Consider the following 19,070-nt stretch of genomic DNA (forward strand, 5'->3'; position numbering starts at 1 on the left):
AGAACCGCCATTAGCTGTGACGGACCCCCTCAAGCCTGTTCATTTCAGCCCGCTGATGTGCCAGTGGACATGCAGAAACAACCCTTTTGCTTCTGCTCCTAGTTAACAAAAGCACACGCAGACACAGTGCCTGGGTTCCTCTCCCATCTTCCTTGCAATTGCATCTGTTTGACAGGGCCAAAAACTAAAGATGTGAAAACAAAATCACACATCACGACACTGCAGTTTTCATATCCCATTAGCTGGGCTGCAATGTCTGAATGCATGGCGTAAGATCCCACATCAGCTGGACTGCACTGTAGAAAATACATAAAACCTCACATCCGGAAGAAAGGTTCTAGCCTAGCCCTCTTCCTAGGCACGTGTGCACCGACCGCAGGGAGCTGCCCTTCACCTTAAAAGGAGAGGGGTGCTTTTCAAACAGTCCCCAACCTGCATTTTAACATGGTGCTGTCTCAACAGGGCTGTGCCATGCCATTATTCTGAATATGTAGGCAGTTTTATTTTAAGGCCCTGCAGATACACAGACAGGTTCCCAAATCACAATTTTACAGTTCACTTCCACACCAGAACACAGCAGGCTCCCTGTTCTGGTCTGCTAGTCTACCATATTGACGAATTATCTTCTATGCTCGTGTACCATGGCTCTGCCCCTTCCAAGCTTCACTGCAGAGGAAAAAAGCCAACATATACCCCTCCAAGCTTGCAATGGGGCTTCAGACCTGAAATCTAGCTGCCAGTTTCAAGTGAGCCTGGGTCAACTTAAGTTGGCTTCTGGCATCTGCAGGACAAAACTACAGGCGGCACGACGGGAACTGCAGAGACAAAGACACACACATTCTGGGCCCTTCCATCAGCTACCGGGAGGCTGCGCCTGTGCTGCACTGCCCTGTGCATTCTAGGAGGTATGAAAAGGTAAACTGATAATGAAAAAATGAAAATGTACATTGCAGGGGAGATAAACCTGGTCCTCGCCATCACAGCAGACAACCCTGCTGCAATGCTTGCTTTCCTTTTTCCTCCCTGTGCATGCCCATCAGAGAATGAGCAGGGCACGACTTATCTTTTCACATCTGAACAGACCCTTAAAAGGCTGGTGCTTTACAGGTGTCAAACGGCAACTGCTTGCTATCCCAGGGACAATCATCTCATGTGCGCCTAGTTACCACTTGCACATGCCCAGGGCTAGTTGCCATGGTTAAAGCCTCCATGTCGGCTCCCACCTCCTTCTCCATGTTCCCAGGAGGTGACGTGTCAAGCCATTTATGTGCCTCAGGGAAGCGGCCCACAGTCCCGACATGAGGCGGCTTACCTTGAAAGGAAAGGCCTTTGACGGCCTAAGCCAATAGAGGGAAGGACTCCCCAGGAATAAATCCTGGAGGTACTAATGAAAGCCACACAGCAACTCAGTCAGAACTGTGGAAGGCAAGGACACAGCCCAGGAGAACCGGGCTCAAAATGCAGCTGAACCCCTAAAATAAGCCTTCTCAGCTTCTTTTCCCCACAAAGTTTTTACTTCTCTAGTAATAAGGGAGGCTTAACACCCCCCAGAACCATAAATCATCCCCTGAAGTACTGAAGCGTCTTTTAAAATGCTTTAACTTGAATTACTAGGCTTGCAGCTTCAGCATACACAAAATTATACTATGTTCTTATGAGATTCGCCATCCTTAACCAAGAACTACGTGCACCAGAAGATAATCTGTTCTGTTTTATCTTCATCTTAACACAAACAAGCAAACAAAATCAAGATTCCTTTGCACACTCTAAGCTGGACAAAAGAGCCACATCACCTTGTTTTCGACTCTCCCCTGCCTCACATATTTAATAGCCTTAAACAAAAGATCGATTTCACCCTTGAAAATGACAGAGAGCCTTCAGCATGTGCAGAATTTGATTGCCAAGGTTTTAATTGATGTGGGCAAGTTCCCTCACATTGCACCAGTTTTAACAGGTCTGCATAGCTTGCCTATTCACTTCTGTGCCGATGCTTTGAAGTCCTAGAAGGTTTGGGTCCTCACACTTGAAGAGAAATCTCTATCCATACCAGACTGCCCACACCGTAAAGCATTCTGCTCACATCTGGTTCTGAGTACCTTCCTTATTAGACAGACACGCGCTATGTAGGAAAGGACTTTGCACTGGTGCTGCCCTGCATTGGGAACATCCCCTCTCAAAAGGTATTTCTGATAATCAGATGTGAGGTTAAGATATCCTTACTCATCTGGCCATTTTACATCTATGTAACAGCTTCTGCATTATTTGTGGAGTTTCACTTGCTGTGTTTGATTATGTTGCTGTGATAATGATGTTGCTGTTTAATTACACACTGCCCTGAAATCCAGATTTGATAAAGGGTGACTGAATTGATTTTATTCATTAAACATCTTTATGATGCACTACTTATGAAGGATGCCAGAGCTAAAAAAAGGTCTGCAAATTTGAAAGCCTTTCCCTCTAAGGAGTTACACATGGCTCATTTTTACTTCAGTGGATCGACCGAGTCTTTCTTCACTGAAGATGGTTTAGTTAGTAATTTCTCCTCAATCAGATATATACACACATTGACTGGTATGCTAACTCTCTGCAATACAGAGGATATCACCAAAAGTGATTTGGAGGCTGAGGTTTTGGATATGTTGAGTGACCATTTTTTGGAAAAAAAAAACACCAGGAAAGGAAGATAACAAGTTTCCCCCAGCAATCTCATTCTCTTCTGGTATCACATTGAATCCATATGCAGAGGTAAAACTGCTGCTAAAGTCACTCTGGAATGTACATCTGAGGCTGTGTTTAACAGTCCTCCGGCAGCACAAAGATGTGCATCCCACCCTCATTAGCCCACACAAGTGAATGCTGGGTGCATCATACGGCATGATCTAGCTCTGCAGAAGCCCTTTCAATGCTACTTGCGTAAGAAGCCCATGGACCACCCACACCCTGCTACCACCCACAGGTGAGTAATCCACATCCCACTCTGAAAGGCAGAATTCTTTCAGGCAAACTTTGGCAGGGGTTAATCTTCCTAGCCTGAAACACCTGTTCTCCAACCAGCAGGCTGCCCAAAGGAAGCACCAACCCAAAGGCTAAGAAGGCTGCTGAACATCTGTTGTGGCAACAAGCTCCGATGGACCCAAAGCCACCTCACACGAGGCCAGACAGTTGCCCACCTAACCTGTACACTGCCTGATGGGCCAGTGCTCTCCAGGATCTCTGGTTGAGGTTTTCACAGAGCCAGCATCCTAACCCTTCTTTAAACGAGAAAGGCTGCCACACGCTGAACCTGGGACCTCCCAGGTGCAACACAGGTGCTTCGCCATAAAGCTGGCGTCCTTGCCAAAGGCCAGACGATCAAGAGTTTGGTCGCCTGCACCATCTCCAACATGGTATTTGTCACGAATGCCTTTTGTTGGTAACATCAGACAGTCGGGCCCAAGTTCACATTTGGAAAAAGTGAACGGACTTTGTAAAGTAAACTTCAGCTATTGGGCAATTGAGAAAAGCACTTGATCTGGAAACTGGTGTGGCTAGTGAATTACAGCGGCACCTTGGCTCATGAACACCTCAGTTCACAACCAAATCGGGTCGCAAACAAGTTTCACAAAAGCTTCGACTCAGGTCGCGAACTCCTCATCGGGCGGCAACCGCGATTACAGCCATCTCCCCACCCCCGAGTGGGGAGATGGCCGGCCACAATCGTGCTGGAGGCGGGTGGGTGGGGGGGAAGAGATGGCTGAGATCATGCCCATCTTTCCCGCATAAGCGCAACCGTAATCTTGGCCATCTCCAACCCCAGCACGATCATTCCTGTCTCTCCCCGCACTCCCCCAGCGCGCCCGTGTTCATACCCGTCTCTCCCCCACAGTGAGCTGGGATGACGGGCACGTGCAGGGATGGCGATCGTGGCTGTGTGTGTGGCGGGGGGGCGGGGAGATGGCCACACTCTGTGCGGGGGGGGGGGGGGATGGCCACGATCTTTGTTGTCCTTTGTCACTATGCTTCACATTTTTCTGATTTAAAAAATGGTTACAGAACGGATTAACCTTATTTACATTGAACCTTATGGGGAAATTTATCTTGGCTCATGACCAGAGTCCTGGAACAGATTAAATTTGTGAGCCAAGGTACCACTGTACCTGGGAACACCTGATGCTGCTGCCACCACATGACTTGACAAAGAAGCTGAGAGGGATCAGTTCTTTAATGCAGGGACCCCTGGAACCCTGTGTAGAAAGTTGGATTTTATTTTTTACAAAAGCAATGCTTTGTTTTAAAATGCAGCAACCATATAAACAAGTCAGGACATCAACATCCACCTTCCCACATGGTCTCCAGAGCAGTACCATGCACATTTAAAGGGCAGAGGGAAAGTTAAGCTGAGCTTGCCACCAAATGGCGCTCTCCGAGGGCTAAGGTTTGGTAGCCTGTTGGGTGAATATGAACATGATACAGGGGGCTTGCAGCACCTTCAAAATGCAAAGAAAAAAATGGTGGATTAAGGACCTGTTAATCTTTTCATGCACCCCAACATTACTGCTTTTACTGGGCAGCCCTTATCTCTTAATCGGAGTAAAATCGTGTGCCCTTAATTCACAGGGGCCACTAATTGCCACGCATGGAGGAGCTGAAGCACCCCTGCAATGCTGGGGTTAACAACGTCAAGTGAAAGGGAGGCACCTCTTCCCAGACAGACAAACTCTGGCATGTGCCATAGAGCACCAATGCTCGGTGCTCCTTTGCACATCTAGCATAATAAGCATGTGCAGACAGAAGTCGATTCTGTGCCGAGGAGCTCGGACCTGGGTGCCCGGCTCACGTCCGTTCTGAGGCAGCATCCCTTTCCGTGCACAGGAGAAGCTGGTGCTGCCCACCCACCCATGTCTCCCCTCCCTCAACACATGAAAAAGACCCCACACAGAGGGATGTGAGGGCATCTGCCTGCTTCACACCATCATCACTCTGCGGCCTCCTCCCTTTCTCTCTTTTTGAGGGGAAAGAATGGAAAGGGTTGGGCTGCTATGCCACAAAGCACCTGCCTCATGTGTGATGGTGCCTGAACCAGACCTTCTGTGTGGCACCCCTTCACGTTGTGTGGCCTTCTTGGGATTCCTCCAGAAAAGCGCTCCAGACATGCATGTCTGCTCCTCCCCAAACACCACTGCTGTTACTTAGTGGAGACATTCAGGCATAAAAAAGCCCTGACTGCAGCCACTTCCAATCCAATCCAAGGAAGGCAGGGCCAGGAGAGGTACTTCTCAGGGAATAATATTGCTTAGAATTCCTACCTATACTAGAGTTAAGTCACAGCAGAACTCAGGGGAATATTTTTTAGACACTTTTTTAAACCCCAGAAAGAGCAAAACCCCAAGGACACCCTATATTTTCCTAATGCAAGATTACAAAGTGTGCTTCTTCAGAAAGTTCTTGCTGTTGCAAGCCAAGGAGAGTCACAAAGGTCATCTGCTTGCTGTGCTTTCGCATCGAGAAAGCAGAACCAAACCCACTCCTCTCTCTGCTCCTAGCTATTTCTTTTATGGCAGAAAGAGAAGATTATGTTAATTCTTCGCCCCTTTTGCTGCAAATATCTATGAAGGTCACAATTAAAGTGAAAAATGACTTGCAATGCAATTAATGAAAAGGCAGAGGGTACTTCAGCCCCCAAATCATAAGCACAGCCAGTCAGCTACTGATTTTCATAAAAATGGATCAAATTGATTATGGAAATCTATGCAACTATTCAACAGCCCACAGAACGCTCAAGGTAACTGCTTAAAATGGGAACTGGAAAGAGCCAGAGCATATCAAGGAAAAAGAAATTAAGGAAGGTTCATCATCAGTAGAATGCCGCTGGTGAACATCACCTACAGAGTTCCAGTAACAGAACCACAGTTATGAGGCAGCAGATGCTCAAGGACCAGAGGCAGAATTTGGGTTCTGCATGATGCACAACGTACAGAAAACCCACAATTAGCAGGCAGACTATTTCACATCAACACAGCAGTCACCATCTTATTCATACAACAGGGAGGTGAACTTAAGTTAACACCAATATGCTAAGGTTAGGTAATTTGAAAACAAGCTCCAAGGATACTTATTCCAGCATTAAATGTTTTAAAGAAAACAGTATTAGCTGCATCTGCATATAATAGAATGGAATTTGTCCACCGGTCAGGGTCAGGGGACTATTTTGGTCCTTTGTTCGGTCCCAAGTAAGCACTTACCTAACTCACCAGCTGCATTTCGACCACCGACTGCATACAAATGTCCTTTGAGGGCACTTAGATGGAAGAAGGTTCGCTTCTCATTTAAAGATGCCACTTGCATCCACTTATTGTACCGAGGATCAAACCTGAAGACAGTGTCAACTGCCGTCTTTCCCTTCGTGTCGTAATTGCTCTGCCCACCAACGACGTAGAGGAAGTTCCCGATCACAGCTATGCCATGTTGGTAGCGGGGTGCATCCATGGGGGCCAGGGACCTCCACTCGTGGGCCTTTTCATCGTACATCCGCAGCTCCTTGCTCACAACCAGCTGCTGCCGGAGTACGCCGCCCAGAGTGACCAGGTGGGTATTATCTGAACGGATGGCTGTCCTTTCCGACTGCATCACAGGCTGCATGTAGGGCATCATCTGGTAGTTGCTGGCTTCCAAGAGCAAGTTGACACAGGTGTTGTCAGTCCTCATGAAATCCACTGTTTGGACATAGTTGATAAGATCCTGGGGGGTCATCAGAGGAAACCGGATGTTCTTCATGAGCTTGGCTGCACATTCCATCCGCAGTTCCTCGTACCGTAGCCAGCGACAGGCGGCCTTGAAGAGTTCTAGCTCCGTGCAGTGCTTAAGGCTATTACTTGAAAGGACAAAGGCAAGGCGCTCAAAGGGGAGTTTCACAAACTCACCAGTACTTAGTAATGCTGGGAAGTTCTTGAGGATGAAATTGTTCACGTATTTATCCACTTCGGTGAGGTTGTACGTATTGGCAATCCGCCCCACTTCAACACAGTTCTCTAACGAAACCTTATTTAAAAAAAAAGAGAAACAACAAATCACTTTAAGTTCTGGCTTGATGCTCATTGAGGCACATTACAGTAACACAAGACTAATGAGGGAAGAAACCAGCAAAATGAACACATCCTTAGGCTGAGATGTGTAAGAGCAAACTCACACAGGCATTCAAATCTCTCACATGAACAGTATACGAAAAGAGGCCTCCTATTGTGTCAAAGCATTAATCCCTTTAGCTCAGCACCCTTAACGCTGACTGGCAAAGTCTCCCCGGGGTTTCAGGCAGGGACTTTCACAGCCAAATTAACACAGCAGCAAGCCCCATGCAAAGAATGGATTGGGGTCACAGAGTTATAGCCCTTTGCTATAAAGAAGGTGTAATGGAATGAACACTGCAAGATTACTCTCCAAGGACATAGCCTAGATGCATGGCCTGGTACTTCAAATAGCTACCCTACGATCGGACTAAAGGTTTCTCTAAGACAGCATCTTGCTTCCAATGAGGGTCACTTAGGTACCCATGGGGAGTTTATGAGGCAGGGTAGAAGACAGTGGCCTTTTTATTTGCTGAATTCAGGGATCTGTGAATTCGGCTTAGCGGTGCATGCTTGCGCACAGGACTTTTCATGCACTGCTGTCAGTTTCACCTCCTGAAACATCAGCTTTGCCTAATCAGTGCAAGCTGAAGCGGGGGGGGGGGGGGAGGCTCGAGGAGTTAGCTGCAGCATTGCATAGGGGCCAGTATCCTTAATAGATAGTTCAATTGGGGTACCCTTGCCCTCAAACATGGGTGGGGCAGGCATGCAAGCTTCACTTATTGTCTAGAATAAGGATAGGTACTGTTTGGATGGCAAAGGAAAGCAGAGACTGCTCCAATTCAGTCCCCGTTAGCCTTCCTGTGATCAGGTCCACAGTCACCAGGAGGGCAAGGAACTCTTTGACTTAAAAGAAGAACAATAAAAAGTAAGATATTGCACCAATTGCACTGAACTCAGGCGACACGAGGAATTTTCTTCAGCAATTTCCACATTACACCACACGAATAGCTTTCTCACCCCCAGCTGACAGATTCATGCTAAATTACATTATTACGGCTCAGGCATGCAAAACAGAAGGTTGACAAGCACTTCCTTATCTTTTCAGCACTATTTGAATTATTTTATTAACTTGGCCAGCAGTGAGGCTTTGTGTTCTGACCAACTGCACATTCTTTCAAGGAAGTTGCTGAGCTTAACCCCCAGTCTTAGAACACGTTTACTTAGAAGTTTACAGTTTCTGGAAGATGGCCTTCCAAGCAACTGCTTAACTATGAGGCTCCATCATGTGCTCATTCTAGTCCCGGAGCAGGATTTCGCCATAAGCGTTAGGCGATCAGCGGCTCACGCTACATTCTATAACGTGCCTTTTGGCGTAACAGTTCTACAGGGCTGCGGTCCTACGCACGCTCGCCTCGCCAAAGGGGTCCCTTCCACACAGACACGCCTCGGAGGGTGTTGTTAGTACGGCCCTGGAACATGGGGCAAGAATCACAGCCGATACACAGACTCTCACACATTCCAGACCATTCAATGGGAAGCGCTGTAGGGCTGCAGGAGGCACAACAACTGTCATGCAGCCACAGTGGTGAACCCTGGGGGAAATTACACAGTGGAGCGGTGAACTTTCACCTTAAGGTTGCTTTGAGGCCATTTTTGAAGAATGGTAGAAGTGCTTCCACTTTTAACAGAGAAGTGATAGCTGGACGGGCAAGCAATTATTCCGAGAGGGACAGAGGGAGAGCTCCCGCCAAAATGAGTGGCCCTTATGGGAGGGGGAGCATGCTGTTCCAACCCAGGCTGCAGGGGTTGTTGGACAGTTAGGTACCCCTAAATAGCCCTCCAGCAGAGACTGTGGAGCGTTTAAGACAGCTCCTGTGCTCAGGCTTGGGCCACGGGCAAGCTGCAGCACCTGCTATGGGCCACTGAAGTATTCGGACTGGTGCCACCACACCCTGCCTCCCACCATCAGTTAAGCAGGCCACAAGGGCTGCAACGGTCATGTGAAACCAGTCACGTGGCATATTCACCCATTATGCCCACATTTGCCAGGGGCAGATTCTGTTTGTAAGGTAAAAAGCATGGAGGAAGAGAAAAGGGGGACAGAAGATGTGCTTGAAGTGACAGTGAGGCAGAATCTCCCAGCTGCCAAAGCTACCCTCTCAGTTTAATTACCGAATTGAGGGTCAAGTTTCCTTCATCTTTTCAGCACTTCCCTGAGCCTCCAAGCAACTCCAGAAAGGGGGGCTAGTAACTCCCCATAAACTTTCTTTTGGGGGCACCATTTTGGAGCTCAGATGACTACTATTCCTCTGATTCAATGGCAGTTCTTAAAAAACCTCACAGAGGTATTCACAAATGTCAAAACCAGAACATAAATGAAAAGTTCTGCATACGTTTAAGAGCCAGGAAACAAATGAGGGGGAGATTTCTGCAGCTGCAGTAATGGAAAAAATTAATGTAGGTGTGCAAATTGCTCTTCCATTTACTTCTCAGCCCTCAAAATGTATGCAAAATTCACCTCCATTTACTTCCCAGCCACTAAATCTGCATAGTCTTCCCAGACCCCTAAAATGCACTGAAAAGCAGGAAGACACTGAGAACTGTCAGTTCAAAGCTTCAAACTAGGAGTCACACTGGCATAAGGGAGAGCGTCCCCCCCGCCACTGACTGCCCCCTCCTCTTCTGCCACTTTTCCGCCTTTACCCCTGCTTTTCATTCAACTGACAGGGGACTGGCTGAGGGCAACTGCGCACAGATTTGCCTACATGCAGCCTTAGCAGCCACTTTCCATGTATGCCGCCTCCTTCATCTTCCTGCTTCCTCTGACCAAGCACAAGGGAACTGCTCAGGCAAGGCCTTGCAAATCACATCGCTGTAAATGCAGACGCGCAAAGGAGCCCCGGCCCACCTTAAACAAACAGCTGCACTTCTTTGGTCCTAAACCCTGGTAAGCCAGTAGCAGGTGCTCCAAAATGCCTCTCGGGTGTTGGTGAAGAGGACGGTCACCACAGAGGGATGGGCGAGAGCAGCAGGGGCTCAACCAGATGCCACGCCAACTTACTGTGGATCGAATATCCCCTAGAACAAGCCATGGGTTGTCAGGGCGGCTTACTGCTCCAAAATAAGCCGCCCTGTGAGAAGCAGCCCGGAACTGGATGACACAGCAGCCCACTGAGGGTCGTGTGAACAAAGTGAGGTTTTAACCTTTTTGCTAGTGAAGCCCCTGCTCTTCTCTGTGCCCCTTTCCCTCAGCATTCTGTGTGCAACACCGCACCTTCAGCTTGCCTAGTCTTTCTGCATCTCTCTCCGGCATGTGGTCGATTCGTTGCAACCGGCCTCCAGCCACGGGAATCTGCACTCTGTCCACTGCCTCATGCCATACTGGACATGAGCATGGACTGCTGCGTCCACAGATCTGCTCTGCCCCCCCCACCGCTCTCATTCATTGCCCACGTCTCCGGACCCCCTTCTCCGTTGCCTGCTTTATCTTCCTGCTCCCTTTTGTTTTCCTCTGTTTTCCTTCCGCCCCAACCCTTCATAGTGTTCTTCCTGTTAGCAGAGTCCAGGGACAACAGCATAGAAGGCTTTCATGGTTTCTGCACCAAGTCACACTGAGCATATTTGGCTGGCTGGTTAATGCACACTACGAAATTTAGTGCAAACTCCATCCCACAGAGAGGAGCAAAATGGGAGCGGTGGTGGCAAGGAGCGTCAGATAAAGCTACTGCGACTAAACTGAACAGGCAGTGAGAAACAGCAGCCACTGATGGTGGCAGCCCCAGATGGCATAGCTGAAGCCTGAAAATGGTGAGAAATAAATTGAGGCGGCGGTAACAGATGAAAAAGGAGTGGGTTTAGGAAATGCCAATGGTGAATAGGTTTGTAAGAGTAACTGACACAGAGATAATCCCATCACCTCATTGCTAAACGGAAGGATAAAATGTGTGGACCTTCCTTTGCCTTGCGACTGTCCCTTGGACCCTGGCATCCAGACATTCAGAATTCAGACATGACTTTCTTCAGAGGAGATGCCAAACTAACTTCGGAATCGAAATTCTACTTGTTCCATATAGTATTGGCTGAACGGGAAATTCAGAAACTTAAAACATAGGCTCAAGGATTACCTATCTCAAGCAGACAACTGTACAACTGCCTTTCTCTGTTCGGTGCCTTCCAGATGTGTTGGCCTGCAAATCCCGATTCTCAGCTGACAGCCTAACGCTAAGAATAATAGGAGCTGTGGCCAAACGTTTCTGGAGGGTGCCAAGTAGGGGAAGGCTGCTCTATGGCATGCAGCATGTAAATGCTCCACGGTTTTTTTTCCATACACGGCTCTTTGAATCTGTATTTTCTCCCTTGTTAATCTTAGAACGTGTCTTAAAAATCCATGACTGTCAGTCCTGAATACTTGCATGTTAAATCAATGTCGTGTCAGTTTTTCTGAGGGCATGATTTTTTGCAAGCCAGATGAAAAATGGCACAGACTTCCCTGGCTTTTTAAGCATGGCTCTGAGCCCTTCTGCCCCAAGCAAAACACACACATAGATCAGAGAAAATGGACCTTATGCAAGCACAAGATGCTCTCCCGCAAACGACAGAACAAGCAAAACCTGCCTCCTGCCTCCTGCTGCAGAGCCCGGCTGTTATATACTGACATTACCATTCTTAGTACATGAAGACAATTTACAAACTGGACCTTCTGTTTTCTCTCATTCAAGAACCTCCTCAAAAGTTGAAAACTCAGCCATTTGTTCGGAACATGAAGCTTGCTATGGAATACAGATCAGGAAGACCAAATGGCTGAACTCTTGGATGAAAAAGGGGAGAGGCAAGAGCACATTCACACGAAACGGGCATTAGGATGCTTCACACGTGTAGACACAGCCGTCTGTGCTGCAACAAATGACAGCAACATGTCAACGAAGCGTGACATCTGTAGGTCACACTTCTAGAATAGTCCCATTCACGCTATACAAATTTAAGATTATACCCCAGATGGTCATGTGTGAAGCGGTCCCCCACCCAAACCCTGTGCAGAGGAAACAGGTATTATGGGGTGGGGTGGGGGGGTCTTGTTCATGCAGTTCCTTTATATAGCACAGAAAGAAAGAGAGGAAGAGAGGCAGAATGTCCATACGAAGATTCCCTCAGCTTAAACATGCCTGGAAAATTATTTGGGGACCAGGATATGCACTGGAAATTCACTAATGCGCTTCTCAGATTGGACATTTGACCAGTCAAACTGACAGTCAAACACTTGACACAGCAGTGTGAAATACTGGTCCCATCATTTTCAATTAACCGTATATGAACAGGGAAGATGCTGGCTTTCCCTGATATGCTACAGTTTAAAATTTCACTCAAGGTATCACCTTGCTCTTTTTCCTTTTTAAGTTAAAACAGTAACTTTAAGTTTGTTTAACAGCTACTGTTTTCCCAGACCTGGATCCTGCCCTTCACAAGTGCCTCACGATGCAGGCAACCGTATTACATTCATGGGGTTCCTGCCACAAGCAAGGTGGAGCCACGCATGCTTGGAGTGTGTGCTTGCTTGGCGATGCCTCAGGGCCACTAGGAGAGGCTTTGCCTTCCTGCCGAGTTTGTCCCTGGCTGCAGCAGGCCTTGTGGACACAAGCAATCCTTCCTGTGCTCTTGCAAACTGAAGACCCAGCAGTGAGCTGAGGACCTGCCGTTCACATGGCAGCATTCCTGGAGTATCTGACGATAGCCAAATGGCCAGCAGTCGACTGACCACTGCATCCATCCTAAGCACACTCACCAAAAAGATCACACAACACATCAGCAGTCTGAGCTGGTCTCATCCAACTCTATTATCTAGGAAATAATTAGCTTGCAGAACTCCCTTCATGGCAATTCCAATAGTCACACCTGCTTCAGCTTTAAGAGGCGTTTAACAGGCTTGTACAAGGAATCATTCAGGCTGTCAACTCCCTGTGATTTAAGACAACGACAACAACAAAAAGACACAAACTGGACAAAAACCTAAGATGTCTTACCCCAGATATCAGAAACACCTTACAGAAGTCCAGCACAGGCAATATCTGTAAAAAGCTGGCAGCTTCTAGAGTATCCTGAAGGTTGTCCATGTTGAGAGAAAGTTTTGCAGTATAAATAAAATCAATGATCTTCTTCAAACCTATCTTGTTCACGCCATGGAGCTTAATGCACATTAAGTCTTGTTCTTTCATCCCACCTGAGAACAGAATTTAGATAAAATATGGTTAAAGCTGGAAAGAACTTGCCCTACACAATGCCTTGGCCCAGAGGAAGAAAGGATTCATACGCGAGCATGAGCGGAACCAGGCAAATAAGAGTGTCTGTGCATGCGCATGCATCCACGCTCACCTCGAAAGAGCTTTTCATGCTGAACGCGCATGGGGCGGGACGGTGTGCTTCATCCCCGTTAACCGTACCTGTGAACATGGCCTTGAAGTAATCACTAGCCGACGCCATCATCGCCCTATGAACAGGAAACACTTCATCACCATCGCCTGGCACTAGTGTCACATCACAAAGCAAACCTTCTATTCGGAGCTGGTCAAAACCCTACAAGAGAAAAGACTGCATGAACAGCTCCCCTCAGCTGCCAGAGCATGATCTATTTTGCTGCAAAATACTCAATGATCAATCAAGCAGCCACACACCATTTGCTAATTACAGGAATCTGAAGGAAAGGCCTTGGGTTCCTGATCTCCCAGAATCACCTCTTGCTAATTTTAACAATACCCATAATTGCTCAGAAGCTGTTCATTTACAGGAGCAGGTCTGTAAGTTGAACTGAAGGGGCTGGAAGATTCCACTTCCTCCTCTAACCACAGGCAAAGGATTGGAGCTACTATGCAACACAGAAATACTTATCAGAGCGAAAGCTCCACTTCTCCATACAATTAGGAAGATCTGCTTTGCTCTTTCAACTAGCTGGAAGTTATCTTAGGTAAGAAGAGGCTGGGTTTCGCTTTTGCTGCAGGTCCACAACCTACCCCAAATAGTGATAGCTTTCCTACCATTTAAAAATGACCCTGGAAAGATGGGGAAAAAACAATTCTTCCCTATATTCTACTAACAATTAAGAATCTCCCATACAGGAGATTAAGGATATGAAACACTAAGAAACACCGAAAACCTGGGACAAGATTTCCTCAACTGTAGGGAACCTCCCTAAATTCACCATCATCTTCTATACCATTGGTGGCTACCTTGCAGCCTTCCAAATATTTTGCCTACAATTCCCATTATCCCTCACCACCAGCTATGCTGACAAAGGTGATGGAAGCTGTAGACTAAGCCATCTGGAGGACCACAAGACTTTTGTTCTATACAAACCCCAAACCGGAATATATCATTATATGGCCACCCAAGTCATGCAATCTGGATTCACAATTTGAAGTTATTCAGTGCTGCCAACCAATAATCAAAACTCGAGGGTCTGGTTATAATCCATTACTGCACATTGAAACATTCATGATAAAAACTGGAATATGAAAAGTCGATTATTATACTTTTAGGTACATTCTGTTGATGTACATGTGACCCATTTACAGTAGCCCCTTTTAAAATCAAGAGTGACCTAAATAGCAATGAAGACCATAAAAACTCAGGTGGTGAAACAGATGAGCCGGGAAACAGATACAGAATGGAAAAGCAATGGAATCAACTGAATAAGACACGGCCACAAGTTTTCAAAACTGGGCGGGCCTCACAAGTATCAGCTAAATTCATCTACTACCTGTGTTAATCTGAGGATGGACAAGAGACAGTTCCAAGTGTTAAAGAGTCAAGCTACGAAAAGGAAATCCTCAGTTTAAATCTTATCTCTGCCACAAATATACTAGATGGATTTAGGCAAGCCAGTCTCCCTTCGCCTCAGCATGCCCTTCCTCAGCACTGAGCAAGTATAATACTAATGCTCCCAGCAGGCTGCTTTAAATATTACTGGGGCAACTGACTGGCTTCACACAACATGGGAACCCATCCTGGGTGGCGGGCCACGGTGGGCTGCTGCATCAGGCAAACCAGAACCACCTTCCGCAGGATGGCCTGCCTGGAGGCACCAAGTCACCCTGGCAAGCCTGGCTTGTGGGGTGGCTGACGCCACAATGTGTTGCCACGTTGTCCAAACCTTGGACACGGACCCCACTGCAGGCCACAGGCAGCGATGCACGAGCAGCCCAGCAAGAGCAGTGGAGATGCTTTGCCATCCTTGCCTGTGCCACCTCCAGCAGCCTCCCTGCTTCCAAGCGGCACTCCGTAGCAACTGTCACTGGCAACGCTTTTCACGGGAGGGGGCACGGAGAGAAATGAGATACTTGTCCTTGTTTTTAACAAAAACTGATCTTTAGGGGGTGCACACTTACGGCTGCCTGAAAAGTGCTGGTAAGCATCCGCTCTCAAATGTGGCAGGAGAAGAATTCTCTTTACTGTGCACATTTGTGCCGACCAAAAAAATCATCATCATCTCTACTGCCCATAGCCGAAGCTCTCTGGGTGCTTCAGGACATTTTAAGTCACCCATCCAGATTTCAACCAGGCCCAGGGCTGCTTAGCTTCCAAGGTTAGGCAGCATCAGGCACTTCAGGCTATATGGAAGCTAAATTTAGAGGAGGAACGAGCCAATGACAATCACTGCAAAGAGGCACTGGTGGAGTGGCTGTCTCAGGTGGCAGCATCGGGCTCTGCAGGGCGACAAGGAAGGCAAATAAAGACATAGTTGTCGTCAGAGAAGAGAGGGGGAGACACAAGGAGCGCTGGCAAGCAGGACTCTGGAATACTGGCTGGAGGACATGGGGGAAGGAGAGGGAGAACCTGTGGAGAGCTGGACGGTTGGTCGTGTGTGTGAACACCCACGTTGCGTATGAAACTCAGAAGCAGCATGTACCCTAACCCTATTTTCCCTTTCCCATCACAAGCTTTCCTCTGCCACCTCCTTTCATGCTCCAGCCCTCATCAGCAATTCCTCCTCATAGGCCTTGCTGTGAGAAAGTAAAAGAGCCAAGAAAATGGGAATGTCATTCAGCTCTAAGCTAGTGCACACACACACTCAGGCACTAAGGGATTCTCTCCTCTTTCAGGCCGTCTGGGAGTCCACAAAAGCTTCTGACCTTCCACGCAATATTGCAGTTCTAATACAAGAAACCAGTGGAGCACAAACTGCAAGCTGAATAGGAGTGAGTTCCCGGAATACAGAGATCACGGAAATTACAGCATCAACTCTACTCCTTCACACCAGCAGTGGGGAACAAGGCAACATATACAGGGTGTTGGACTCGGCCTCATTTCACAGCAACTTCAAATGCAAGTCACAGACCAGCGCACTACCCAGTAGTGGCAGCAGATGGTTACTATAAGCACGCCCACAGGATGTCTCTGGACTCCAGCACTGTGCACTAGCAGATAATGAAATTGAATTGCCTGCTGAAACACGCTCTAAGCTAAGAGAACAAAGAGGCAGGAAAAGCAAAATATTAACACCGAAAGACAGTTTTGCCTGGCAAATTTCCTTGAAGGCATTCAAATGCGATCCTTTGGCAAATGGCTCTCTGCTTGCACAATGTCCAACTTGTAATGCAGTCCTCTTCAATTACTCAGAAAGGCTGGGTTTCTTGAGACCATTGCCAATATGATCAGAATGTTTAATTGGCAAAAAGAAGGGAGGGGAGATGGGGGAAGGAACTGCAGAAGTTAGCAAATGTTCCTACTTGTTCTCCTCCTTTCAAGTAACTCAGATTCCTGAAATGGAACGGCATTGCTAAAACAATCCATTTGACACGGAGACAATTGCACCGAGAAATGCCCCCTGAAAAGAGTGGGAGTCCCAAAAAGAAGATGCAGCCAGCTCAGTTCAAGGTGTTACCATACCTGTAGTACCACAGAACTGTGAGTGTTGCTGGTGAAGAACCTTGTAGTCCCTGCCTTTGACGACTGCAGATGGGCCGACACACCCATATCGCTGCTCCCAAGGGACACTTTCATGTGAGGGTCCTCCTCTTCAACTAGGGATCTGAAAGGCAGAGCAGAAGAAAGCAACTTTACACCGAATGCTGCCTTCCCCCTGCAGGTGAGCAACAAGCACTGCTGAAGGTTCAATTCTGGGCTCCAACACAGACTAGTGAGTAGATCTACTGTGAGAGGCTAAGCAGGTTTCTTCAAGCTTAAAATGTGACAAGGCAATTTTTAGTTTTCATTTCAGACTTTGTTGCAAAAAGCTAACAACAACAGTTGTACTCACTCTTGCTGTAATTAGCCTAATCTGTAAAAATATCTCACTATTATTATTTTTTATTATTATTATCTGGCTGTTGGGACAAAAACCCACGGAGGTTTTGACAATAAGTACCAGCACCATTTCTGTGGAAGGGTTTTGTGCACGGCAGTCTAAATGTGTATCATTCCATTCATGCTCAGGTACCTGTACCAGTGTTGCTCAGAATAATTTTAGGCCAGTCACTGACTCACAACCTAACATACCTCTAGGGATTGTTTGTGAGGATAAAACTGAGACAGGGAAGATTACACAAGTTACCTTGGATTATGCGTGGAAAAAGGCGGGACATGAATGCAACAAATACATACTCTTCATAACATGTCAGAAACTTAACTACTAGTCTCACTGAGAAATATCGAGGTTGTTAACATGCAGGGGAAACATTGGCCTCAAAATCAGTTTCAGAAATTACTTCAACAGCATTACTGTCCTCCAAAATGAATTTGACTTAAAAACCCCAAATAGTTTTTGTACCTGCTTTGAGAAACCCTAATTTTTCAAGAGTTTTTGTGCACATGGGTTTGAAGTGGACATTTCCGTGCTTTGAATCAGGTTCTCCACATCTATTAAAAGCAATTTCTGAAACCTTAGAATTTTTTGGAAATTATTAAAAACATGGACAGTTTAGAGAGGGATCAACCATAAGAAATTCTGAACAAGTAACTCAGACCACACAGTGAACACAGGTTTGAAGCATGGGGTGAAATACAAGGCACACAAAGCACAGAAATGTCTAATGCGCTTAGCAAGTCTCCATTGAAAATGTGACCACCCAATTTTGTGTACGTGGAAACACGCACAAAGTGGTGCTATCTGAGCACAGTGTGCACCCATGCATCGCAATTCGTCCGTCAGAAGTAACCTGAAAAACATGCACTGAACCCTAATCCTTGGATCTGCTTCCCTCACTTTAATCACGTTAGGAAATAACTGTTAGAAAAGGTTTATCTTTAAGAAGACCGAGAAAGCACGAGTTTTGCATTAGAAAGATCTGTATGAGAAGTTTTTCTCCAAGTCTGAAGCACCAAAGGTGCATAAGGTGTTCATCAAGCTTGGAGGCCACCCCACAGTGGACTTCCATATTGGCAAGCAATACAGGTACTCCAACAGAAGATGCCTGTGGGAAAAGAGGGCAAAATAGCCACATCACTCGGCAAAACACGTTTAAGCAAGGGCAACAGGCAAGCAGCAGTCTCCCATTCAAAACATAATTTCTTGCCACAGGGTTTCCTGTTCCACTGGAGGAACTTGAAGGAGCCTGTGGAAACTCAGGTCTTTTAGGCAATGCTCTAGAGAAATCTCAGCTAGTGAGAAGAATTTTGCAATGTTAGCAGCTGCACTAAAAGATCATACACCTGACTGAAATGAAACTTCAACAACTCTTTCCTGTCTGGTTGCAATAGTTTCCACTACACAATTGCCGACAGCAGAAAAATAGGGGCAGCGATAGCATGGAAAAGAATAGCTAGGAAGACACACGATGCTCCGGACAGAAACTCACTTGCCAAGTGTGGCAGCCTTTAGATGTTCCTCCAAGCATGGAAGTTCCATACATGTGGAAGCTTAGATCAATGAAGGTAAATGACTTCACTCAGCTAAGCCAGGCTTGAAGTACCAGAATCTCCTCCAAATGCGCAAGCTGTGACCGAAGCGCAATATGTGTGAGGCACAGAACAGGACCCGAGTGTGATGGGGAGCCCCCTTCTTCTCTCCTTTTATTATATTATTTAGAAACGACAACTCTC

At 46.9% G+C, this 19,070-nt stretch overlaps 1 protein-coding gene across 7 annotated transcripts in view; it reads right to left on the bottom strand.

Annotated features, from left to right (window-relative positions):
* The window catches only part of KLHL13 (kelch like family member 13), a 62,716-nt gene that overhangs the window by 5,127 nt on the left and 38,519 nt on the right, over positions 1–19,070 (bottom strand). For all 7 annotated transcript variants that reach the window (XM_044452694.1, XM_044452690.1, XM_044452695.1 and 4 more), the window contains 4 exons: positions 16,920–17,061; positions 13,478–13,610; positions 13,061–13,257; positions 6,222–7,017 (listed from right to left, as the gene is read on the bottom strand). In XM_044452694.1, coding sequence (XP_044308629.1) covers positions 6,222–7,017; positions 13,061–13,257; positions 13,478–13,610; positions 16,920–17,061 — 1,268 coding nt within the window. The remainder of the gene's footprint in view (positions 1–6,221; positions 7,018–13,060; positions 13,258–13,477; positions 13,611–16,919; positions 17,062–19,070) is intronic.

The sequence above is a fragment of the Varanus komodoensis genome, unplaced genomic scaffold (assembly GCF_004798865.1).
Source record: "Varanus komodoensis strain SLA01 unplaced genomic scaffold, ASM479886v1 scaffold74, whole genome shotgun sequence".
Lineage (NCBI taxonomy): Eukaryota > Metazoa > Chordata > Lepidosauria > Squamata > Varanidae > Varanus > Varanus komodoensis.